The sequence below is a fragment of the Aphelocoma coerulescens genome, chromosome 20 (genome assembly GCF_041296385.1).
Source record: "Aphelocoma coerulescens isolate FSJ_1873_10779 chromosome 20, UR_Acoe_1.0, whole genome shotgun sequence".
Taxonomy (NCBI): Eukaryota; Metazoa; Chordata; class Aves; order Passeriformes; family Corvidae; genus Aphelocoma; species Aphelocoma coerulescens.
In genome coordinates, this window is record NC_091033.1 from 12503304 (window position 1) to 12530498 (window position 27195).

Consider the following 27195-nt stretch of genomic DNA (forward strand, 5'->3'; position numbering starts at 1 on the left):
GAGAGATCTCTGAGAGGGGATGTTTTAGGAAACCAGCAGTATGCACTGAATACCTGCCTGTGTTTCTGACTGCAAGGGATTTGCAGAGGGGAAATAAGAAGAAATCCAGAGTAAGTGCTATTAATCACTACACAATCATGACTACATTTTATTTTTTCTCACAATTGTTAAAAATCAAGCAAATCAATCACACATGACTTTTGAGCTTCTTGGCACACGTTTCATATTCTGCAGGTTTCCAGGGGGACTGTCCATGGGAAGGAGACCCAGCAGCAGCTCTCCCTCGACCTCATCGCCTGTGCAGCAGGAATGAAGCTGCAAAGCTCCTGAGCAAGAGTAAAGACTTCAAGAATGAAAACTCTGTCTCAAAACAGTGTAACAGAACCAGCACAATCTGACAGAATAAATTAAAATTGCAGGTCAGTTGTCTCCCTTGGTTTTGTTATTAGCATGGAAATATCTATTTAGGTAACTGAAAATGTTGCATCACTTTAAGAAATGGTAATTACATCAGTGGTTTTACTGTAAAAAGTTTTTTTTTTCCTTTCCAGTTTTCTAAAGCCTTAGAAGTATGTCGAAGGGAATCCTTCCCAAATATGCAAACAGCAAGTCAATACTCCAAGTTTTTTTGCCAAGCTTCGTTTTCCCTACATCTCTCACTCAAAAAAAATACGATCAAAATACACTCAAATAAATAAAAAGGGATTAGACTTGAGCAGGTCCAGTATTGCCAAATAATTACAGATAATCAGAATCATCACTAAACGAGTCCCAGCTTTCCCCACCCAGAGGGGCCTCCCGATGTTCCTGTGCTCCCCTGTAACAAGAAGCAATTTCAGTGTCTGCTCCTGCTGTGGCACACAGGGAGAAGTGCAGGAGCTGGGGAAAGAGGGAGCAGATCTCCTGCGAGTTCTGGCAGAGCTGCTCCTTTGAGACCCACTTTGGTGGGTTTTACTGTTTGAATTGTGCCAAGGTAAGTTGGGTTCTTTTTCTCTCAACAAAGATCCTCAGCATTTTCATTGTTTTAATTAACCAGCTTTCCATAAGAGGAAAAAACCCACAAGGATCAATAACAAATGTCATAATTAGTATCTCACTAATTGCATTTATTTTTTTCAAAGTGCTACACCACACCTTCCCAGAATATTAGTCTTCCTTGTGCTCATTTTTTAGTATCTAGAAAAATGCTAAAAAAATTTATTTTCACCAGATTTAGGAATTTTACAGAGTGACAAAACAATATTTGGTATTACTTTCTCCCATCATTTAAAATACCCAAATTTCTAACCATGGTTGCTGCCACCAAATTCCCTACTTTTCCTTAAAATTTAGGTATTACAATTTCATGTTTAACACTATGGTTACAGTTCACATTTAGGACAAAGGTACTGAGCCAGTATAAAGGTACAGAATAATCTTCAAACACATGTAAAGCAGTTTCATATATCTCCATGCCTTTTAGCATGGAGTTTGTAGAAATGCTAATAAAATTAAGTATATTAATCTGATAATAATAGAATACTATTTAGATGAAAAAGTGGACCAACCTCAAATTAAAAAAGACTATATCAAAATTCTGAAAACCATTAACTCTATCCATCTGATTCATCTATGTACAAATGTGGAAGAAAAATATTATCCAATATTTAAAATTAACAAATTTTATTTATGCCACCTCAAACTGAATGCATTTAGGGTAAGGGAAGGGGAGGTAGGTTCCAAGGAAAAATGCAAGTACCAAAAAGGTTGATTCAACCCCCCTCCTTTATGCCCTCACTGTGAAACATGCAACAGGAAAAGTTTACCAGGAAAAGAAGAATTTCTTTTTAGATTTTTGGCTTTGCAATTACTGTCTGTTTTTTTCTAACAAAATATAATTCTTCTGTTCAGTTTCTAGAGAACAGTATGGAATTCCCTACCATGCATCCAAAAATTCTAGTTCTGTAAAAATCATTCTGAACAAAAAAGGACTACAAGATCTTAGCTGTGACTTTCCAGAGATGTTCTCTTTATGTTGTCAAAAAATTACTAATTTTTCACTTGTTCTCAAAACTCTCCAATATATTATCTTTAAAATAAATAGATTATCTGATATTTTAATAATATCAGTTATTTGAAAGTTATCCCTTTCAAATAAAATGCTAAGTTATCAATACACTCTAGATTCTGATGCATCTATAAAAATATAAAAAATTATTTTAGAGGGTAGTAAAATACCCATGAGCTTTTAAGTGCTCACTGAACAAACAATATCCTCATCAAACCATTGGCAGGAGGGGGGTTAAGTTTTATTACTTACAAGCAACAATCATGGGATTGATTTCTTTAAAGCTCAGGCAAGTGAAAAAATACAAATGTGGAACTCTGTTATCTAAAACAACCTAATCCCAGGAGTTAATCTCGGCTGGCTGCTATCAATTACCAACGTGCCACCTGTGTTCTCCAAAGTTGGAAAAACATAACAAAATGTTAAAGCAGTTACAAACAGGAGCAAAATAACTCAACAGGCAATGCTAACAACTGAACAAGTAACAATTTAGCAGAGCCATATGTAGAAATACAGGAATTTCATATGCTAAAGGCTGGCACATTTATACTACAGTAGTGAGGGAAGAAAATCAGGGGTTTTTACTTTCACTCCTGTGCCACCAATGCAATTTGGAATTAGAGGTGTATAATTCAAAAATCTATTGACACAAAACCAATAAATGACACATCAACACATCACTGTTTCTGAGAATCCAAATCTTTTCTATCTATGCAAAGCAGTAAAATAATACACTTGTAAAATAACTCTATCTTGTGTTCACTCATCTTAAATTCCTTCACACTATTTACCATCTCGGTTTAATTTCTTTGCAGACTCCCAAGGGATTCATTTCAACTGCATTTGAGCTTTTTTCCTCCTAGTTCTGACTTCCTAAATTATGGAAGACAAGAACTATTAAGTATGTAAAAAGGTAACAATTTTAAAATTCCAATCCCTGGAAAAAAACAACAACCAACAAACACTCTCTTAGTGTTCAATTCCCTAAAGAATAGAAATGGGCAAGATGTATTTCAGACATGTGACTATTAGTCAACTATTGTTGAAGTGATCCAATTAGTAAATAGTCAAGAATTATTTATTTTACTTATATAAACTATCCCTCTTTTCTGGGTCTGGAATAAATTAACACATCCACATGTTTCTTTGTTTACTATGCCAAGAAGAATGACTAATATTTTTTGATAATAATATTTTGATAAGAAAATGAACATTCAGTTTAGATTCATAACAGGAGTTTCTGCATCATTTTTGTGTGCTGAATCAAATTTGAAATGATCAAATTAGAAGGATTGGAACAATCTAATATAAAAACAAAACAGCTTTGTTCAAATACAAAAAGGGTTTTTCTAGGTACTCTATCAAAGGAAAGCATACTTGTGCTTTCAAAATATACTGGTTAAAAGATTTAGACAGGCTTCATATGAAATATATTTAAACATCAAAACTAATTTAAAATGATCTAGAGAAACAAGCTGTGGAATGTCCAATCCTTAAAAAAAAAAAAGTAATTAAATGCTCAGGGCTTAGCCTGCTAAATACAATTAAGGACATTCTCCTCCTTTCTCGTTTTGCCAGATAAACGCCCTCCCCTTCACCTCCAGCACTGGCACCACCTTGGAGGGCTGCACCAGACCTGGGAAAACAGGGAGACATCAGCCTGCATTTGCGAACCACTTCCAGTAATGCCTCGATACAGAAACTCCCGTAATCACATTTATCACGTTTGGTTTCCCAGTTTTTCAGCAGAGGAGCACCTGGAATCCCACAGACAGAGGCTGGTCCAGCCCTGCCGGGGCATCTCCTCCACCCACAGCCAGAGCAGAGAACTACCCCGTGAGGACGTGTCACAAATGCACCCCTGAGACACCCACCCCTTCCACCTGGGCGACAAAAAGCCACGTGCAGATTTGCAGCTGCTTGGTTGGGGGAAAGAAAAAAAATCTGATTAAAAATGTAATTGCCTCTGAACTGCAGGGCCGCCAGTTTGTCCCCGTCCTGTGGCGGGGCAGCTTCAGAAACCAGGTCTGCATTTTCTGTCACAACAATTGTTGCCGCCTCAGTTACCTGGTCCAGTCAAAATTTACACAACATTTACAGCCAGAGCTATAAAAGATCTCGAAGCAGATTTCTACCAGCCCTCCTGAGCATCTCCCCTGCCCCAGGAGCGCCTGCTCCTCCCTGACCCCCCTCCCACTCTCAAGCCCTCAACACCTCTAGAGAGGGGACCAGCCAAGGCTTTGCTCCACAAAACAAGCTCCTCAAGGTCTCTCCATCCTTTCCTGTCCCCTCCCTCTGCCACCCCGCCGTGCCTGGAGAACAGCCTGCACCTTCCTCATGTGTGGGGAGCTCAGTGCAGGGGTTCAGATCCTTCTGCCCCGCGGCTTTGGCGCTGCCGGGGCCCAGGGCCAGGGCAGGGCGACAGCGCTGAGCTCTGCACTCCCAGAAGCGACAACGCGGTCTTAAACACCAAAGCAAGAAAGCCACCAGTAAACAGAGAAGGAAAAAAAAAAAAAAAAGAAAAAAGGGGGAAAAAAACACACCAAAAAGGTGAAAAGGAAGGAAAAAAGGAGAGAAACAACCCCAAGGACCTTTTAACTGCTCTGTCCCAGGACCGCACGAGGGTGTCAGAAAAAAAGGGACTTGTTCCCCCTTTCTCTGCCGAGAAGTTTCAGGAAACAAAATAACAAAACAAAACAAAACAATCCATTAAAATCGTCTAAAAAGTCTCCAAAGCCCGTCCTCTGCAGAGTGCAGGGTCTGCTTTAATGGTTTCAAGCTGCTGAGGGGGTTTGCTTTGGGGTTCCTGGCTGGAGCGCAGCGGGGCGCAGGGCAGGGGCGGATCGGGAGGGAGCAGTTCCCAGGAGGGTTTCAGGAGTTACTGCACGTTTATTTCACCAGATGCTATTTTTAACCCCGCTGTTACTATTTTTACCCGTGTCAGTGTTTTCCATTTGCTGAACTCTGTCCCCAAGCCGGCCCCGCTCCCCCCAGCCCGCCCCGGGTCCCCCCGCTCCCCCTCCCAGCGCTTCCATCTCATTTCAGGCTGCACTTTTGGATCTCTTCAAACAGCACCAGAAGAGCCCATTCCTCCCCCCGCCTGGCGATACAGATCTATATATCTCTGTCTATAGAAGCAGTGCAAAGTCCACGGGCAAAGCTCCTGCTCTAACTTCATTCCTCTCCAAACACATTCCTGCCAACGGGGAGGGGAAGAAAAGGGAAGAAAAAAAAAAAGAAAAAAAAAAAAAAAAGAAAAAAGCAAACAAACGCCACTGTTGCTAAGTTTTGCACTTTATACCCTTTTATATTTACAATCCTCTCTCGGCTAAAAATAGCAACACATGATCCATTTATAACTGGCCGGACATGCCCCGAAGCCGCCGGCGGGGCCCTGGCTGATGAAAGGAGCTCTCTGCGTTCCTTCTACCTGAGCTCATCTCCCGCTTAAAGGGCTCAGACAGCTCTGCTTCCACAAAGCGCACATTGAAATGACTGCTGCTTCCCGCGGAGAGCGGCACAAGTGACGGGGAAAAAAAACAAGAACAAGAAAAAAACGCTACAGTAAGCCATGCTGGCTGCCCCATGCCCTCCTGGCCCCCGTGCCCTGCTGCCCAGCGCCCAGGGAGGAGGCAGGGGGCAAAGCAGAGGTGGTCGGGGCTGGCGGGGGGCCCCAGCAGGACCTCACCCGGCAGACAGCAAAGGGGGGGCTCCAGAGGCAGCTCCAGCTTGGCTCCATGTGTGACCAACACATTAACTCACGCCAGAGGAGTGTTGGGAGCGACTGCAGACCCTGACCCAGGGCAAGTTCAAAGGCTCTTCTATAAATCACCTTAGAGATGGAAATTACTCTAGACATGGCTTTAGAGGTGGTTCTAGAAATTATGCTGGAAGCAGCTCCTGGATTGATTCCAGACAAGTCTAGATGTTGGTTTTGGGTCTGGATGTGGAGAGGGGCTGGAAGGTGATGCTGGAGTCAGCTCTAGAAGTTGGTCAGGAAGTGGCACCACAACTGGCAAAGGCATAAACACTCGGTGTTATCTGCAGTAATTATTCATCCAAGAGATTTTAACAGTGCGGGATTTATTCCTTCACTAATACCTCCTGAATTTGTTGTCAGAAATTCCCATTAGCATGTGCAGGACTCACAGGCTGCACGTGCAGCAGAAGGAGCTGTGTGACCGAACAGAGTCCCAAGGGCACAGCCCAGCGCCCAGTTCAATGGGTGCCACTCCTTCCCACCTAGAAGAGCCAGGTGCCACACTAATGCCACCTCCCATCTCATATGGACATGCTTGTGTGTTTTAAAATTTCCTCCCTTGGAAGCACAGGTTTCCTCATTTTCTTCTCATTGCCAAAACAAAGAATCCCAGTTCAGGAGGATGATGGTAGCTCACACATCACTGAAGAGTGGCAACAGACACCACCCCGCACACAATATTTTAGTGAAATTTATCACAAATGTGCAAATCACAGCCACTTAAAATAAGGGATCAAACCCTCCCAAAGTTTTCAGACTTTAAAGGAAAAATACACCTTCCAGTTATGAGCCTTTTGGGAACACTTGAAATGTTTCTCAGAACTCTTAAGAGCTAGAAAACGTGGCTTGTTTGGACTGACAGCAGAAGTTCAGTGCCAGTGCTCCACGGATTGTAGCTGAGGGAAAAAAAGCAATAACCATGGTGAGACCCAGAGAAAAAATGATTGTAACAGTTGGCAACATCATTACCTACATTTATTCCTCCTAATAGCCCCATTTCAGTTGCTTTTCTGATACTCTTCTTGATTGGCTTTTCAGTGGGAAGTCACATCACCTCCTGTACTGCCTTCACAGGAGTTTTCAGGCTGTATTTTCCCTCCATAGCTCAACCACGTATGCACTCACATGCTTTGTTTATACAGGAACAAAAAGTGTCCATGTGTACTGCTGCCTGTCCAAAATTTTACATATCACCAAACCAGACATGCAGCAGACGTCTTGGAGCTCTGCTCCATGTATGCATTATAATTTTTTTTATTATAATATACAGATTTTTACCAATTTCCATTAGCTTTTAGATGCTTGCTACAGGCAGGGGTTCAGACTAACCACCTCCCATGATGTGATATTAGCAATGAAGTGCCATTTGCAGGCTGCTTTCAGAAAGGCTAGAAGTAAAAATCACTGAAAACCATGATCCTGAAAGTCATTAATAGGAGAATGCAGCAGTGGTTCTGCAAATGCTTTTCTGGGAGCAGATGCTTTAAGCAGGGAAATGGAAACTTTGCTGCCACATTGCTATCAGCATTGTAACTCTGTGTTTGCAAGAAATCAAGATTATCCTCCCTGTCAGCCATCACCACGTTGTTGCAGAATGACAGCCAAACATGCATTCAGAGGCACAGGAAGACAGAAGCATCCCTGGGCAAACCTGTCTTGCTGTGTCTGCTCTGCAAACTATTTTTCTGAGCAAGAGAGAGAGTTCAGCCCAGGGGCTGGGGGTACTTTCCAGCCAGGCAGAGAGTGAAAATATCTCCAAAAGACCTGAATTAGCCATGGAAGCACTATGCCCTGGGTTGCAACAGCAGAAGCAAGACAGAGACAAAAAGTACAACCTCACCCAAGCTATGAATAAATGCCTGTGCAGTAACGTTATAGAAATTGATATTATTATTAAAGCAAAGTATAGCTCAACAAACTCCCCTCCCACCCCCCCGCAAATAATAACTCATTGCAGATGTCAAAACTGTAGCCAGAGGACAGTGGCAGCTGTAGCCCAAGCTGGGCAGGCACAGCTCCAGCTCCCGTGGGCAGGCTGACCCCAGTCTCACACCCACAACACTGCTTGGGAGAGGCTTCTCCCGTGCACCCAGAGCGCTCAGCCCTTCACTCTGCTCCTTCACTTCCCTGGCTCCTTCCCATTGTCACCCTCTTCCTTTTTTAATCTGAAACCCACCCTCGGTCCTTGCAGCTTTGGCCCCCTCTTCTGTCAGCAAAACCAAACTCCCTGGTCATGTTCCCCTTGAAGCTTTGCCAAATAATGTCACTTCCTTTTTCTCCTCATGTTCTGGTTTTGCATTTTTGGGGCTTTTTTTCCCTTTCTTTCTTTTCCCCCTCCTTTATTGGAGGGCAATGGTAGAGGTGTAAAGAGAACAAAGGGACAATGCAGGTTGTCTCTGCAATACCGTAATATGGGGTGTGATGTATCTAAAATACAGTATTTCACACACTGCCCCTGTGTTTTGGCCCAAAATACCTAAGGAGCCTGCTGGATGTCTTACCTGGAGAGGGGTGCACCTTTAGTACATCTTCCTCCAGCCTGCAGCAGGGGGTAATAGGGAGCTGTAATAGGGACTGAATCCAATGACCAACTCTTCACAGCACTGCTCCGGAGTGATAAAACTCCCAGCAAAAGAAAAGCCATTCTTTCTTCTGCGTGCAAATCAAAACCAGCCCGAGGTCACCTAAGGAAGGAGCTGTGCAAAACTCCCCATGTGCAGCAGAGAGAAACACTTGGGCCAAAGGCTTTAGAACTTCCGTGTTTAAATGGCCAAAAAAGCCCTAGGCTACTGAATTTCTGGCCACTGACCTTTGTATTTGTTTATTTTAAAGATGTGTCACCATTTTTCTCATAAGTCAAACAATTGAATGATTTCTAAGTTCTCTTCCCTCTGACCTCTTACTTTCTTCCTGTTTTATTCTAGAAATACTCATTCGAGACTAAAATATAAGGAGTGGGTATGGCCCAAATGTTGCAATTCCTCATTCCACAGATTGCTATCACTATTGCAATTGCTATTCCCTCTGGATCCAGAGAAACCCACACAAAAGGACACTACAGAACACACATTTGAATAGTATATGCTAGGAATACGAAATAAAGACTTTGAAGTATCTTTACAAAAATACTCCTTAATAATTAGGAGGAAAGGGCATTACTTTTACACAGTGAGAGTTGCAAGTGATGCCTTCTGCTCTGAGCAATGCCTCAAATGTTCATTTTGTGGATACAGGTAATTATTAGGTGCTGTGATTGCATTACCCCCATGGAATCATTCCCTTAGGCTGAATTTGCTTCTCCAGACACAGCGGCATCACTTGGCAATTCTGCTTTTGAACAAAGCTGACTTGACCTACTTTGATCAGACATGCTGGGAGACAAGAGGTGGAGAGCTCAAGAGAAGGGAATTCTGGAGAACGGAGGAAATCACACAGACAGCTTTGTCAGAGAGCTGAGAGAGATGCTGCAATTCTGGGAGCCACTGGGGCTTCATTGCTCACAAGTTGAGGAGGGAGTGCAGCCAGGGCTCCCTCCAGCAGCTGCCTCAAGGAGAGCTTGAATTCTGCTGGCAAAGCCATAGTCCAGTGAGTCCAGGTCCTATGGGCTCCTTGCACAACCATAATAATGTATGTTTAGGATGTGCAACACCTCTAGCAGACCACAGTTGTTTTACACTGCCATAGTTTTGTCCATACAGTTTTCACCACATACCAGTAGAGTGCTGGTTAAATCCACAGCCTATCAGGCACAGTTCCCTTAGTACCAAAGGAGAGTGGTTACTTGCCTAAATCCTAAATTCTCTGTTTAGGTAATGAGTCACACCAGAGAAGATTCTGCTCCTCTCTCTCTGCAGCCTAAACTAAGAAAAGGAGCTGCAGAGCAGTTGATAAAGCTGTGCACTGGGCTCTGCTGGCACCAAGCATCCCAAACTACAGATCAGCGTCCTGAAGGACCTGGCCCATGGCTGACCTGTCTGAACAAAGCTCCTCTGCTCAGGTCTCCTTTCACCATCACTTCCAACCAAACTGGTCCCGAGAGCACCTTTCTTACCACAGAGCAATTAAAAGGGAAACTCCCAAACCAGCACCCTTCCCATCACACTGGTATTAAACAGTCTCACAGACTTGTGTGAGCAATCAAAATTCCACCAAAATAATTTACATGCTCTTACTGGGCTAAACAATCAAGCCTCAGTACACGAACCCCAGTGTCCCATGGGACAGACACCATCGGGCCTGGGAAGTGTCGCAGCACTTGAGGGCGCTGCTGCAGTAAATTTAACTCACCCTAAAAACCTTGACTTGGCTTTATTATGAACTCAAGTTTTCTGTTAAAATATCAGCACCCCGTGTTGACACTGACTTACATTATTGCTGTTACACAGTGGCCCTGTTTTGGTAAACAATGAGCAGAAGTTAGTCCTAACATTAAACTTTCAAGGTTAGCACCTAGTTACGCCTTCAAATATTTGTGTGAAGTGATAAAGTAGGACAACATGAAAACAGTTTCATTCAGAATTATTTTCTTTCATTATAATTTCCTTGCTTTAGGTTAAATGAGAAAGTGTGAGAAAGCACTATACTAAACAAAAAGAAAATTGGTGATGAAGATGTAAGCACCTATTTCTCTTGGAAGGGATACACGAGCTGCTGTAGTCCTTTATGGGCATGTTGATCACCCTGTTTTGCACTATTTTCCCTGGTCTTTAATAGCATCCTCCCTGCAAGGGCTTCTTGGACCTCACAAATAAACCTATATCCCTCCTGCACCTTCCACCTGCTGCATCCTCCACGCCATCCTTCCCACATTCTTTCTTTCAGGAGCCAGGTCCTGCAGGATGCTGATGTGCAGTTTGGGATGCTCAGTGCCAGCTCCAAGATCCCTCCCTGCTGGGGATTGTTTTCTTGAGATTCTACCCCCAGCACACATCTACCTCCAGTGTCAGGCCATGGACTACTTTGTTCTCCACGGGTTATGGTAATGTTTCAGCTCTTTCTGAACTAGTGGAATTAGCTCCTCCAATTTTTTCCTGCTCCAATGTCAAACAAGCTGGAAGGAAAACCAGTCTTTTTTGAGTAAAGTTATAACTTGCCAGTCTGAGAAAACTCTGTTCAAAAGTTCTGCCAATGCAATGCATTTGATAACATCCCTTTTTTTATTATAAGACTTCTGTATTTTGTTCTTTCTCAATTTTGAGTGGTATGCTCAATGTTTGTCATTGCAGGAGTTACATGGCTTCCTTGAAAAAAAATATATTGGGGGTGAACTAAGACTTTTAACTTTGATTAATACTGACTGCTTAACAGAGAGTAAAGGGAACAGTGACAACAGAAAAGACTTTTCACAATGTTTTTTAATATTTCTGCAGCACTGTATTTGTTCATCATTTTATAACAGTGCTCTATATTCTTAACAGTTTAATATTTAAAAAATCCCTTGACAGTGTTTTAGAAAAATCCTGACTTTAAATTTGAGGAAATATAAATATGGAAAAGGAGGTATGCTGGACACCTGAGATATATGGACTGTTCCGCCAAAGATTAGGGACAACTACAGCATCAGTCTTATAAAAATATATTTATGTACGGAGTACTGCTTACATGTCAAAAACCAAGTGTAAAAAGGCAGGGATGAAGTTAATAAAGGGAAAGCAATCAAAGAAAGATGCCCTAAAACCCACATTTGTCAAGAAAAGATAAGAAAACAAAGAATAGATCATGAAGTAACTCAGCACTTTATCTGCAAATGAACAAATCCTTTCTGCTGCAGTGTTCTGTGGTAGTGAAGAGTTATGCTTAAAAAACCAAGTAATAACAAACAGTGTACATCCAACTTTAACAGTTCTAGTTGTGGCACGATACTGATCTCTGTGTTTATAGCTGGAAACCAGAGCAGCACATTCTACCCTTGAGTTCTGACTTGCTGAAGCCCTCAAGCCAGACCAAGGGGCCTTGGGATGGCAGCAGCCTGACAGCCGAGCTGTCATAAGTTTCTCAGTTGGGCTAAGTTTATGCTAAATTAACACTAAAGTGGTTTTATGTTGAATTAAATGTTGTATTTCATCCTTTGTCAAAGATCACTGGTTTTTGATTGTTTGATTTTGACATTTTTGCCAGTAAACTTTAGTGTGATTTTCACCTCTTGAGTCTATCTGGTGGGGATTTCTCCTTTGCGCTAAGAGAGAGTAATAGAACGTCGAGCTAAACCCCTGGATCTGAAGATCCAGGGCTTAAGAGGTACCACCACTGCCAACTGCACACCTCTTAACTTGTGCCACTTATGGTGCTGAGCACCTCTGGCCCAGTGCCAAGCTGCCGTTAGGGGCTGGGGTTATGCTCGAGAGAGCCAAAGAGCCTGGAGCTCCAGGAACACTGGGGCTGGAAAAGGCATGCCAAGGCCATCCTGGCAGGGCCCCACCTTGCTGCTCCTCCATCTTTCTAAGCTGGAAAACCCATGGTACTGGGTCTGGATTAAGAGCTAGGGCTAGGGTTAAGGTTACGCTTAGGGTTAGGGTTGAGAGAGACAAAGAGCCCAGAGCACCAGCAACACTGGGGCTGGATAAGGCCTGCCAAGACAATCGCAGCAAGGCCCCAACATTGCTGCTCCTACGGCTTTCTGATGGGACCAGTTACCCACCAGGACATCTCCATTTGGCAGGGCTGGAAATCTTTCAATCTCATCTCTTTTCCTGCCGACCCAGCAATAGCTGGAATCTTCTGTTAACAGCCAGCAGAGTAATTTGCTGAGCTTCAGATTTAGCATTTTACCACAATATATGAAAACCTCACACATCTGCAAAGTTCAAACCTTCTAGGAACAATTCCAATAAGATGCTTCATGTTTCCTGCTCCATGCAAACATAGGGGGAAAAAAAAATCTCATCTATAATTGACCTTGACAGATATCGAGAGCATTTGGCACCTATTAAAACTCCTTTAAGATGAAACCCTCTAAGCTATAATAAGAAACATAAATCTGAACTTTACACCACACTTTGTTCACTGGAAAAGCTACCATGGTAGGTTCAGTCACTTATTTTCTTAAAGTATGTACAGAGCTAACTTTTTAAACATTTACTGAGCAGATAGGACTTTCCATTTTATCTTACACATCTGCTTTTTCAGGCAGACTATTAAAATCAGCTTGGAAATCTGCACAGCCTTGTCATTGTTCTTCTGCCTGGTCCACATATATGAACAGGGAACAGTTGGAGAAATGCAAAAATCTACTTAATTGACTTTTCTAGTGAGAATTATCCCTACTTACTACTTGGAAGACCATTAGAACCTCTATCTGACCACATCTAGGAAGCAGAGACAAAGCCTGGAACTATCAACAGTGAGCAGCTCGTTCTTGGTTGACACAAGGGCTGCTGTCATCAGAGCCACAACCCACTGAAGTGTCAACAAACAAGTCCTTAATCAAAGGACAGGAAAAGAAAAAATGCTGGAGGTTTTAGAGGTCCAGGGACACTACTCCCACTTGAGAAATAGGAAGGTCTAGCTTGGAAATAGAGCCAAGCCAGCCAAACCAAAGTGTTTGACTGTCCCTTGAGTTAATCCAAGGAAAAGCTCTCTTCCCCCAACACTGTCCTCACTGCTATGATCAGCTCCTGAGTATGAGGGTCCCTCCCAGAACTCACTGTGCTGAGACAAACTGTTTTGCGTAAGCACCTGGGTCAGATGTGACATAATCCCTTTCTGGAGGAAATTTTGGGAAGCACTGGAAAATTGCTGCTTCCCAAGTCACAGAAGAAAGATTTTCCCTGTGCATAGTAGGATGCAGGTGGAGGATAAAATTTAAAAAATAGAATAGGAATCTCTTCTGATAACGTAGCATGGACAAATTCCTAATTGCCAAGGCACGCACTCTTCTTGTGACATCTTCACAGGAGAACTCAACTGAACCAAACTGCCCCCACAGACGTAACAAATTCATGCCCTCCCAGCCCTGTTCCCATGGGGAGCTGGCAGGGATCTCCCTCACCCTGCAGGCACAGCTTTAGCTCTTTGGCTGTACAAAAATCCCACTTTCTCTCCTCAAACACAAAAGCTCCAACAGCATCTCACAGGCCTCCAGCGTGAAAGGATGAGCCACTTCCGTGCTCCAACACAAACTGTGCTCGATCCCGAGTGCACAAACACAAAGGGCTGTTCTTGCTCACAGCCAGGGCTTGCCCAGTGCCTTTTGCTGTCCCTTTTGCACCTTATCCAGTGCCAGGCTGTTCATGGAATGTGGCATGTGAGCCACGACTGGGGCCATCGCTGCCCACCCTCGCAAGCACAGAGGGTGCAACGCTCCAGGGCAAGGCTTGAAGGTGGTTCAGGGCCTTTCACTTGATGAAACTGTAAGAAAATTGGAACAGTCCTTTGGCATTAAAAAAATCCTGCCTAGCACAGGGAATGATTGAGAGTGCTGGTGGCTCAGGACAGAACCAGGAGGGACAATGAGTAACAAGAAGAACATGGGACTGAACTACAAACTCTCCATCTCAAAAGCAATTACAGATCCTAGAAATAGCACCGTTTAAATCTAAGAGTTTGCTATTGGCCATGGTAATGATATTAGTTGAATAATCAACAAACATATTAGGATTTCTCTGGAATAAATTCAACTATTTAGAAACTGATATTCTGAAAAGTATCTGTGATCCTAAGGCTTGTACTATGTCCTAGTGGATGTTTCACGATTTCCTGCACTTTCCACATTTGTCTGTGACAAAGAAGAACTCAAGCAAATGCTCCTGAGAGTCCACTCACGTCCTGCTAGAGCAGCCACCACCAAGGATCTCGTGAGTCCACATCACATTTTGTTTATGCAAGAATCCTCTACACCCCTCCATGAAAGTTTCAAGTGATTGGAAGCAAGTTGTTCACGTTAAAATTGCAATCTCAAATGATTATTTTAAAATGACAGAAAATTAACCAGTCTGAGGTGAAGCTTTACAAGTATCTCTGGAGGCAGAGAACTGGGCTTTTTGCTCTTGATGCAAAGAAATATTCCAGTTGTTTCAAAATACATTTGCCATAGTTGAACCCTTACATCAATAAGGTAGCCTGCATGAAAATCCTGTTCTTTGAGAAAAATATACCAGATAGTATTCAGATTTTCCATGTCATTCTAAAGACACAACTGCAACATGCAAGCACAATACACTTGCAAACTCATTTTGACTGTACAAATAATTTTTTTTAAAAATTGTTTCTGGAAGCCCAGCAAAAGCTGGGCTTGAAATCTCTCTGTGGAATTACATTTTCGTTCAAACAACACGACATAGTTTGGAAGCCACGGAAAATATCTATTAAGACAGTTGCTAATTTAGAGAAAAAATGACCCCATCTGGAACAGCGTCTGGAGCGCTGTTCATTGCACCACAAGAAAAATATTATTGTACTGCAGTGTGTGAAGCCTTGTAACAAAGATGACGCCAGGTCAAAAGAATCTAACTTAGAAAGAGAAGTTGAGGTTAAGGTCTTGCTTTTACTGTAAAAGCTTAAGTCCAAAAGGAAGTTTAACACTAAGGAAGAAGTGGAAAATAGATGAGCTGAACTGACAGCTAACAATTTTTTCCCCACCTTAATAAAGGTTTCCAGCTCCAAGAAGATGTCTTCCAATAATATTAATTAAGATAAGTAAATTAGGGAGCATTTTTTTGAATGTAAAGAAATTTAAGCATAGCAAGAGCGTTATAGAGCAGATTGCTCAAGTAACAAATAAATTAAGAGATCCCAAAGAGAAGCTACAGGAATTACATCCCTGAGTTGGAAACTTTGGTGCCTTAAACAACAGAGAGGTATTTATTGACAGCTCAAAGTCAGGGTGAGTAAAGGGGTACCAAAACTACCGAAGTGTATGACAGAAGGGGTTTTACATCAGCAGTTTGCCCATGCAGCAGCACTGAGTCTGAGCAATCCCCTCCTCAACTGCAGCATCATTTGCCACACAGATCTATCAAAAACTCATCTTCTCAAGAAACCCCAATTGAACGCTGCCCATGAAATAGCAGCAGGGTAGTGCCACAGTGCCATGGAGATGTCCTGGGTTGCCCAAGGAGATTCCTGCAGCTTCCCCACCACTCACTGGCCCTTGGCTAACGCTGTCTGCTGGCACTGCAGTGAAGGCCATTTCCCTCATTCTCCATCCCAGTTTCACATTAGATTAGTCCAGCAGTCTTCCTAAGAAACAGGTGATCTGTACTGGGTGGGATCAGTGGGAAATGAAGATAGTAAGCATTCTAATACCATGCCAGGCCTGTTGCTGAGTAATCCAGATTTCAGATGAACAAAATAGCAAGCAGTTATATGGGACTACAAACATCTGTTTTCAAGAGGTGTCCAGATCATTAGCAGCTAATTCAACATCTCTGTTACATTCCCTGCCATATGCTGGGGGGATAATCTCAGCAAGCAACAGGGATTTTCATCTCAAATCCTAACAAATCTGCTCTACAAGGCTTCATAGTTTTTCTTATGTCACTTATGAGATAATACCTCTAAGCTGCTCCTCTCTGCTCTTTTTATGCCTTATGTATGTTCCATTTCAGCACCCAACAGCTCCTGCAACCTGCCCAGTAAAAACTGACAATTTCTCCATGCCATCCTGGAAGAAAATCTCCTCCCTAGTCAAGGGTGAATATAAAATTTATTTCTTGGATAAACTCACACTCGGGCTGTCCCCCTCACCCTAATGTCCCATCTGCCAGACGAATGATGGCAGTGGATTTGAAACAATCTTGAATGAACCATGGCAGACCAAGCTCAGGGTGGTGAGGATTTGGTGGTCCTGCCTCCTGCCAGTCCCCAAAGTGATGAGAAGCTCCTGCAATCCCAGAGTTTCCACCAAAGCCATGAGCGGTGCTGCTGCTGGCAAGGAGGGATGTGCGGACGGGATATTTTTATCTCCTCTTCATTCCCATCCCTGTCAATCCAAAACAAACTTGAACTAGTGGGAAAGATGGTTCATGATGAGAAAAGGATTCCCTGGCTCTCTCTGTGTGTCACCACTGGATACATGGATCTGTGCCACTGCGGTGGCACAGCTGCATCAGCCCTGCCTTCCCAGCTTTCAGTAACCTTCCCAGACAAAAATAGCAAACCTACTGCTTGATTTTTAGCAGCTGAAAAGCAGCACTAAACCACATAAGTATTATGTAAAATGATCTTTTTCTAAGTATATGTTTATTGTGCACAGAAGAAGTGGATTTAATTACAAACAACTGGAAGTTTTTAACAGGCTAGATTGCCCCCTACTCCCTTTCTAAAAACCAAGGTTTGGCAGCAGCTTTTGGGTTTCATTGCAAGTCTTCTAAGTATTTCCTTGGAAAGACTTTACACTTGGTCCCAGGCAAGAAGTCAAAATCAACATTTAAAAAGCATGCCCTGCATAATTTCCAGGATTCAGCAGCGTTAAGGTATACTTACGGAGCCCAGGAGGAGAACTGCTTTTTGTGCTTCTTGACTTAGTGCATAAAGCTGGTCTTCAGACAAGGAAGTTTATATTCCAAATAATATTTTTAACTACATGTGGTCAAGTACATAACTTATCAGGCCTTTCCTCAGCCCCCTCCCAAAATAATCCTGAACACTAAATACCTTTGCAGTATTTAGATTTTGCTTAGACCTCTACTAGAAGCAATGGATTCTCAAACCTTCTAAAGAAGAATAATTCAATGGCAAACAAAGTTTCAAATAACATTTTCTTAAATTCCTTTGTACCATAAAACTCCCATTTGGGCTTGACAGCTTGACAGGCTACATTGGCTGGTTCTGCACTGAAGTGGATTACACCCAGTTTCAAGGTGTGTCCTTGTGCCTTGTCCAGGGGATGGAGTGTCCAGGTGGGATGGAGCACACAGGTGACTCACTGTTCCCACTGGCTCTGAGGGGACAGTGGACACTGCCCTTGCTCAGATGAATAATCCCATTGGAATCACAAGGATATATACATGTTTAAGAACTATCCACTCAAATTTCATGTTTATTTTTGTTTGGGGAAAACAGACGAGAAGCATTTTCCTTGTGAGTATCTGAAGTGCTGCTAAAAACAAATACATGCTCTTCTGAAACATGAGCAAGTGAAGTCCTGCATCACTCACCAGCTAAAACCACAAAATGCTACAGATGAGGCTGAACTTCACAGAAGCTGAGAGAAATGAGAGCACAGATAGTGTTAAGGGATCAGGGGAGAAAATATCTTTCAGCTTTTAAAGTCTAAAAGGAATTTGTTCCATGCTTTCCATCAGCAGAGACAAATCAGTTCTATCAAATGGTGAGTTTCCTGTGTGGAGGTAAGGCAGGGAAAGCATCAAGACAGTATTTCATGGAGTACTTTTCTTCCAAGCAGACAGTTTTAACTGGTATTTATAAAAAACCCAAAACTTCTGAATGCAGATTTTTAGCTCACAATACCGTGCCCTTCTCTTCAGTATCTACATTTCCTCCCCTTGTTAAGTCCCAGTCCCACAAATCCCTCTGTGCTAACCAGTGATCCTGAGATTTCAGCATGAAAAGCAACCAGGAAAAATGCAAACCCAAACAAATACAGCCCACAAACTAAAAACTGTGTTCGGTGGGGGGGGTGGGGTAGGAAAGAGGAAGAGGTTGTGGTGTACATGCAATGAGGATGACACAGAGAAAGAGAAGGTCAAACCCTAAAAAGTGCCTTTTTTTCCCTCATTTCCGCAGCAGCATCTCCCCATCAGAGCTGCCCAAGTCCTGTGTGCCCCAGGGACCAGAGCACCCACATTCTGTTAGAGCCTGGGGACAGACAAGCTGCTGGTTTCCACTCCAGGCTCTCTGTTCTCCAGGGCATGTGGACTCAGATGTGTTTGTCACCTCCACCAAGAAGCCAGCACAGCTCATCATCTCCAGCAAAGTGACTGTCAGGATTTCCCAGTTGTTTGTGTCCCACTCAAACTGCCATAAGCAAAATTGAAGAGTCAGAAAGGACTAAAGCCTGGAGAATCCCTTCCACCAACCTTTGGTCCCTGCAGGGGCTGGCACACAACACACATTCATCAGCAGCAAGCCCATGATCCAAATTGTTCCAGTGTATCAGTGAAATCTAAAATCTCTGCAATGTGTGACAGGAACAATTTACAGTTAAGGCTCAGGTTTCTGGCTGCCCAAGGGAGCAGCACACACCTCACAAGCTCCTCTGCAAGGTAGCCTCAGCAGTCAAACAGCACAAGGGCAAGATATGACTGATTTCAAAGTCAAAGGAATGCTCTCAAAATGCAAGCATTACATTATAAAAGCAACTTATTTGGGTTTAAGTCTCCTGTCACATAATGCAGAGGAAGCACAGCTGTGACAGTGGCCAGGGATGGAGATGTGGGATCACAGCACTGCTCAGGACAGCCCAGGGCAGGGGGATCCAGCAACAGCTCTGAAAGCTCTTTGGTCATGTCTGAAATTACGCTTTAAAAAGAAAGCCTCTGCCACGAAAGTCGCATAAAAACACTTTGAGTTACACTGTCAGAAGTCCACTTTACACATAAATCACCTTTGTTCCCAGGGGGAAGCTGCAGGTGACGTTTCCAGGAGCAACTCCCACAGTTCATTCCCACTGGCACTGAAAAATGCCATCCCCACACAGGGCTCACACAGGACGGGCGAGGGCTTGGGCTCTCCCTTCATTTGTTTTTCCACTGAATCCAATGTACTTCCTTGAGGCCAAAGCCATGAAGCTGCTGTAGCATTACTGTGCACAAACCAACCCGTGTGAAGCTGTCCTGGGGTAGAAATATGTGGATTTGGATTCTGAAAATAGTGCTGAATTCGCTGCCAGCCCAGTGCCAAGCTCAGCCTCATGGGATGGATGTGTGCTGGGGTGGGAGGCACCAGGTTTGGTTAGTTGGTGTGTTATCTATGATTCTGTATGCAAACTCCCCTTGCAAGAGTATTTAATTGTGCTTAGGATGGGGAAAAGGGGGAGGAATGGTCCTTCAGTGGGAAGACCCCCCCAACTTTGCCTCCAATTTGTAATCAGAATGTAATGGTTTTCCCAGGAATTGTGTGGAAAATTGTAGCCACTGTGTAGCCATTTCCAGGAAATGTGGCTAAACAGAGCAAGACTGTAGATTGTAAAACTGCATCTTATTCCCCGCTAGGGACCAACCCATTCTCCTCAGCATCCCCTTCCTCCACTTGGCAAAATAAAAATATCAACTTTCTGACATCTGTGTGACACCTGCTGCCTCCCCACATTCCTCAATGCAGAGAATATCCATTGACTTTTCTGTCCTCTTAGTGACATACAGATCTTTTAAAATGCTGCCCAGACACAGACACTGTGGGTTTTCTTTGCAGAGGGAACACATTAGAGGAAGTAAAGAAAACTTTGGCTGAGCTATTTATAAAGCTTGCATGGCTTGGTTCTCAAATGCTTCACTGAGCAGAGGAACAATAATAAGTCGTGGAGTTCAACTTCTCAAGACACATTCTTCAGGTCTGAATATCTAAACCATCATGGATTTATATGCCTGGTAACTGGCCTTTCTCATGAAAAGTATCTGCGTTGTCCTCACACCAGGGAATTGCCAAGCTCTTTTCCTGACATTTTTAAATTGTGGCAATTCGAATGAAATTCAATGAAATCATGCATATTTGTGAATACAGACACTCCCAAATTTAAGGGAGCCAGGGAAGAACTGCATGTAATTAACTGCACTCCTCAAGGCTTTTCCTCTAGGGAAGCCCTTGCACAGGAGACAGTTCAATTTAAGATGTCCCAGTGGAGAGTGGTGGCAGCAGTTGCACAGAAGCAAGCAAGACATTTTGCCTGCTCTGGAAGCAGATGGTGCTGACCAAGCAACAGGATCACAAGCTGAAAAAAGTCAAGTCAAAAAGCGAGCACTGTTGGGGTGGAGTTTTTGCTTTAAAATGTCTTGGATAACTCTGAAATTAGATCCATGGCTACAGATGAATGCAGCCTCGCTAGAGTGATGGATTATGATCTTTATGCCACCAGGCATTTAGTGAGTGAAAAAAACAGATTACCACTACACAGAGATGGCATCTCTGCTGGGGAAAAGGAGAAACTATGTACATTTATGCTGCTGTGTGACTGCACAGGCATGGTTGGTCTTGGGGATCAGGGGATCCTACCGACTCCTCACCCCCTTCCCAAAAAAATCCATGCTTACACATGCACAGAGCATCCCCTCAGCATTAGCTACAACTATGAAAGGAATTAGTTTGCAGTTCAGATCCCTCTAGAGAACATCCACCTTGCCTCACACAGCATTGCCATCCATTAGCAGCCCTCCATCCTCACACACTCAGAGCGGTGCAGCTCCAGCTTTTTAGACACCTTCCACTGCCAGACCCTGTTCGAAGCAGCTCAAACCTTGCCAAACTTCAAATACCCTGGCTGAAGCTCTCCACACCATGTGTCTGCCTGAGGCTAAGGATCCTTTTGTTTATGTGGAGGAGAGTCACTATCAGGAGCTCTCAAGGAAAAAACCAAATGAAAACAAAACCAACCAAAACAAAACAGAACAAAACAGAGCAGGAAATGAGAAGTAGCTTGCCTCTCTCCTTCCTACGAAATTTAAAATGAGAGCAGGAGAGAAACGACTTTACTAAGTGATCTAAAGCATAGAGGTGCCACTGCTGAGGACACTAAGTTGTTCTGAGGTTCAGCAAACAATCACAAATCACATCACAGGTGCAGCCAGCATTGCTTGCACACTGGGTAAAGCTTTCTTAAAGTTTGCAAAACTTTCCAGGTATTTTTGTTTGGGGTGACCATATTCCAAGCCAGAAGATCTCCATTTACCAGCTGAACAGGCATCACATTTTGGATACAGCAATGGCAACTGAGTAGGACTCCTCTTGCAGAGGCTCCTTATTGCAAAGGAAGACCCATAATTAGCATTCCACCTCCTTGCTGTCCACAGCAGGATTGTCATGTCTGCACTGGGAAGTACTGGGCAGATGGAAACCACAGAGATTCCCATTCCAAGTGTTCTTGTAGTATCTGGTAATTACTGGGGGCCCTATTGGAAAATATTGTAATTCCTTCACCACTAAAGACAGTCCATTTTGGAGAAGTGCACACTGCTGCCTCTCCAGCTATTATCACAGTGTGCAGGCAGCTACAAGAGACACACATCACAGGCATCCCCATCACAGGCATCCCCTAGGACTTTTTTTTGGTCCTATTCCTGCTTTTCTTGAAGGGGAAATTTAATCCCAACTTGGTATAACACATTTAATGTCAAAAATCTTGTTCTTGAGAATTAGGAAGCACCAGGATAAGATTCCCTCTACATTTTTAGTCTATTTTGTCCTGTACATCTATTACATTACCTTCTGATAAGGATGACATGTTTTTCAGCAGGTTGTGTGTGCCCTCTCCTGCAGCACACAACACACGGGGCACAAGAAAGAAACTGGTTGCAAGTGAATGAAAATATTGTCAACAAGATGGAATTTTATCAAGTGCTTGAGCACATGCCTGTCTTTATAATTGGGTGTCTTCCTCTCCCCACCCCATCCTGAGAGAAGCAGTGCCAGGATCACCACCTCCCTCTGAGCTAGCAAGATAGGGAATCACCACAAGAGAAGGAATATTTTGTGGGATTTGCCATTACATGCTGCCCTGGAGAACCAGGCCAGCTTCAGTCTGCTACAGAGCTGCCCTGACCAGCAGAGCAGCACGCAGCTTCCATCAGGGATAACCAGCTGTGCTTCTCGCTCCTGGGCTGCACTTCAGAGCACCTAAAGCTCACTTTGCAAAAGCACTGAGCGTTCACAACAATGAGGTCCATGTTCTAAATACAGAAAATGTTTACTTAAAAAAAAACCAAAAATAAGTTGAGTACTATGGATTAAAATTAGTGTTTGGCAAAGACAGGGCATATAAAATCAGTGGTATCTTCAGACAATTTCAACTTTACAGTATTTGGTGGCATTTCCCCTTCCAGCATCCACAAAAGGAGGAGGATACCACCTCATTTCACAGCAGTGCCATGCACTGACATTTGCAAAGCATTCAGTCCCTGCAGTGATCAGTGCTGCAGCATGAAGAGTTCAACAGTTCTTTATTCAGTACAGGGTATGGACGGAGTGTCGCAAATAGGGCACAGGGTGACACATTGTATGAGGAGGACAAGAATATTGAATAGCTGCTCATTCACTGCACAACATCCATCTTGTGCCCTGAATGAAGCACCAGCCCTGTGGAAAAAAATACAATGTAAACCATACAAGGCAGTCTTTAATTATATGGCAGGCAGGGGGCTCACCATGCAGCACACACAGACAGGGTGGTCAGTCTGTGGTCAGTCTTCATGCTGGTATTTTCCAGCTTTTTAAAGTGTGTTTTTCTTCTGTATAATATATTTCCCCATAAAAACTTCCCATTTGCAAACCTTATATTCATATTTGCACCATCATGAATATTTTGCTTAAAACCGTTTTTACTTAAGCACTGATGTAGGGAAGATCCAGAATGGCCATTATTTTATATGTTGTAGTTTAATATAAATATCTAGGGTGGCAAGTGCATATATCTCTATTGGTATATTGATGGCCACAGCTCCTTTTCAAGATGGGAATAAGCTACAAGTACTTTTTACATAGGCAAGAGTTCAGCCTGAGAGAGTGAAAAAAGCGAAGTACACAGAGATTGGCAAAGCACTTAGAGGGGACCAGCCCAAGTACACTCTCTTATAGCGAGCCAGATTCATTCTCCAAAGTCTTTAAAAGAAAAAAAGAAGGAAAAGATAGAGGAAAACCCACATTACTGTCACCAGTATGAAAGCACACACATCATAGAATTGTTTTATGACAAAGTGGAAAATCTTTTCCCCCATAACCACACACTTTCACTTTTAGAGCCAGGATTGTTCTCAAACAAAAAAACAACCCCCATGCAGTGAAAAATCACCTCCTATTCCCAGTAGTATCCCTGAATTCACACTGTGCTGCCAACATAACAGTGATTGTAATCTTGAAGTTGTGACTTGTACAGTTCACTAAACAAAATCCAGTGAGATTACACCTGGTTGAGCATTTCACAAAAACAAAGTAAAAAAACTCTACTCTACTGCAAGTACAAAGTCATATTATTGTTCCAAAACAGAACAGATGCAAGATCTTTGCTCTACTGTGATTAAGAGAAGTTCCAGGGCTTGGGAATTTACGTTATACAACTGTGGTGATGAAAAAGGACTGAAAATTTATTAAAGAAACCTAAATCAATTAATGGCATAAAGCTGTCCACTGAGTAACTACACTGCACACCCCTGAGCACCCAGATAAAATTATTAACTTCTCCTTCCAAAAAAAGGAACTACCATGTGGGAAGATAAGTACCAGTTGTGCTGAAGAGCATAACCTGAGTGGTACTCTGAGTAACAGACTTGTATGTTACACACACACTACAACACAAAAACACACAGCACAGTGACTTTGTGCACTCCCTGTGTCCTGTACAGCTGACCATAGGAAGGAACACTCCACATTCCCAGCACAGCCCTTGGAATTGCATGAGCTACTGCAGCCATATGTTAAAAATAGTTTAGCCTTAGGGACAGGACAGACCTGAAGCAACAGAGCAGTTTTCATTTAAATCTGTTACTCTCAAAGAAAGAGCTGGCACCCTGGTGTCCTTCACTGTCCATGTCAGCGATGCACGCCTACAGGAGCAGGTCAGCTTAAAAAGTTGGGAACACAAATGAGAAACTCTAAGTATCTATTGCAGCTTTTGCCATTGAGCTTCAGCCCAAGTGAGGAGACACTCCTGGCTCTGCACTTTTTCCCCACCCTAACTCCATTCCTTAGAGGAAGACTCAGCTGCAGCTTTAAATCTCAGTTGGATGTTCCTGCCCCCCTCATTAAGCATCACTGTCCTGCTCTATTTGTGTGTGCAATCCCTAAGCATCTATGCAGTCTCAGCACAGACACACTCAGCTGTGGCAGCAATACCTGCTGATGTACATGAAGGATCACCAAATGTACCCCAAACTTCATATTCCAGCTTAGAAGCAGAAAATTCTCAAAGCAGCAGTGAGAGCGGGATGCAGGGGAGAAGCAGCAAGGGAAGGAAGCTAACTAGAAAACTGACAGTCCCCATGCAAGGAGCAGGGAAATGGGTCTGTGAGGCATCCCAAGATTTCCAAGAGGGCCAAAAAGTGACTTCCTGCTATTCAAGTCCAGGCTGAAATATAATAAACGACTGCCAGCATAACACTGACTCATATCCATCAGATTTATAAATCAGTACTTCGACAAAGAAAGCTCTCTCTGTTGGCTTCACCACAGACAACTCTAAAGCACTCAGATGTGTTGTTTAACCCACTCACTGTTCAATGTCATTGCAGCAAAACTCAGCTCTTTATTAAAAACCAGGTAACTGAAATATTGCCACAGAAGCCTGTATAAGATAGCTTTTATGACTTAAAGGCTTGCAGATTAACATCAAAACTAGCCCTGCTGTTGGCTTTTTTTCTGAGTTATTTAATCTACAAAGAGAGAAAAGTTCTCACGGCTCCTCCTTCATACACTTATTCACTACAGAACAAACTGGAAATACATTAAAACAAACCCCAAATGATAACATCCCTACAGGTATTGTGTGCTTGGAAGGAATGCACGTTGGGTAGAGATGTGATTCCTTACCAACAGTCACAGCACACAAGCTTTATTCTTCCCACAAGTGTTGCTCAACCCCCTTCCCATGAGAAGGAGGGACACCTTTATGAACAGACTTGCATCAGTATAGCTGCAACCACATCAAAAGAAGCTCTGCTTCTGGAATAGAAACTTTTACCACCAAGATGCAGAAAACTAGGTCCAGTTTACAATTCAGCTCCTCTATTACAGGCTGCATATACACACCAAAAAGATGAAAGCCAAATTTTGCTGTTTATGTCCTGTGGAACCACGCGTGCTCCGAGGGTGAGAGGTGCTTAAGTTATTTGTGAATATTTGAAAATATTCTCTATTATTCCAAGATGTTCAGGGTAACCTGTATTCCACCTGCATTGCACTGGGGGAAGGAGGAGTAGAAACATTTCCAGCCTCCTTCGACTTACCTGAAGGCCAATACATGACTTTCTATATCTGTTTGGGTTGGGGTCGTGTACCACACAAGGTCAGACATCACACAATTGGATAAATAAAGTGCCTTTCCATAAGGCACCCCTCGGGAAGGCAGTGCCGGTGCTGTCACCGTGCAGGAGCATCCCTGCCCGTGAGCCCTGCGCAGCCCAGGGCAGGGACGAGCTGCCATGCAGGGAACAAGGGCTGGTGCACGGGGCAGCGCTGGATGGAACCGCGCAGCCCGAGAGGCTGCATCTCCCCGCTGGGCATTCGGGGAGGCGGAGCAGACAACGGCAAATCACTCCCGCACACAGAAAACTCGGGCTGGCTCCTTACGGGAGAGCCGCCCCCGCTCAGCCACCGCTGCTGCTGCCGCGGTCCCGCTGCGTGGCTCTGTGTGAGCAGCCAGCGTGGGGACAGCGTGGGGACAGGCGGCCGCGGCTCCGTTCTGGCGCCGAGCATCACCTTCACGGCGGTGCGGAGGCTGCTCCTTCCCTCGGGCCACCGGCTCCTACCGCGCACAGCGGCACCTGCGGCCACGGACCCCCCCCCCCCCATAGCCCCGGTACCCCCGGCCGGACACGGCAAATCCCGGCCCCGTTCCCCCCGCGCTGCCGCAGCCCCGCCGAGCCCCCGGCCCCGGAGCCCCCGCCCGGCGCCGCCGCCACGTGCGCGCCCGCCCCGCCCCGGAGCCCCCGCGGCCGCCGCCCCCTCCGCCCGCTCGGGCACCGGCGGCGGCCTCGGGCCCCGCACCTGCCGGGCAGGGCTGAACCGAACCGCGCCGGGCTGCGCCGCCCCGCTCACCCAGCAGCAGCAGTCGGTGCGTCTGCTTGTACTCGCGCTTCTCCGCCTTCAGCGTCTTGTCGATGCTCTTGCTCCGCTTCTTGTCCGCCCGCTCCTTGGCCACCAGGTCCTGCCGCAGCCGGCGCCGCACCTGCGGGTCCCCGTGCTCCGCCGGCGCGGGGGTGTCCGGCTCGCCGCGGCTGCCGTAGGGCGCGGAGGGGTGCGCGGCGGCCAGGCGGGAGCGCAGGCTGTAGCACAGCCCCATGGTGCCGGAGCCGCCCGCCCTACGGCGCCGCGGGCATCGCTCTCCGCCGGGGCGGGCAGGGCGAGGCGGCGGCGCCCGGCGGCCTCTTAAAGCGGCCCCGCTCGGCCGGGCGCGGAGCGCGGGTCCCGTCCCGTCCCGCCCTCCCGGCCGGTCCCGCGCCGCGGCCGGCGGGAGCGGCCGCACGTGATGCGGACATGTTTACCGTATTCTCTGGAAAGCGGCCCCCGCCGCAGCCGCCGGCCCTGCGGGGGAGCGGCCGCCGCGCCCCCCGCCTGCCCCCCCCCAGGA

The 27195-nt window shown here is 44.7% G+C and overlaps 1 protein-coding gene across 3 annotated transcripts in view; it reads right to left on the bottom strand.

Annotated features, from left to right (window-relative positions):
- The window catches only part of GNAS (GNAS complex locus), a 136079-nt gene extending 109087 nt beyond the window's left edge, over positions 1 to 26992 (bottom strand). Inside the window, exon 1 of one of the 3 annotated variants that reach the window (XM_069034469.1) lies at positions 26664 to 26992. In XM_069034469.1, coding sequence (XP_068890570.1) covers positions 26664 to 26907 — 244 coding nt within the window. In that variant the 5' untranslated portion in view covers positions 26908 to 26992. Of the gene's footprint in view, positions 1 to 8308; positions 8520 to 26663 lie in introns of those variants that run through there. The other 2 variants (XM_069034474.1, XM_069034471.1) reach the window with 2 other exon arrangements.
- Between the last annotated feature and the right edge of the window lie 203 nt (positions 26993 to 27195).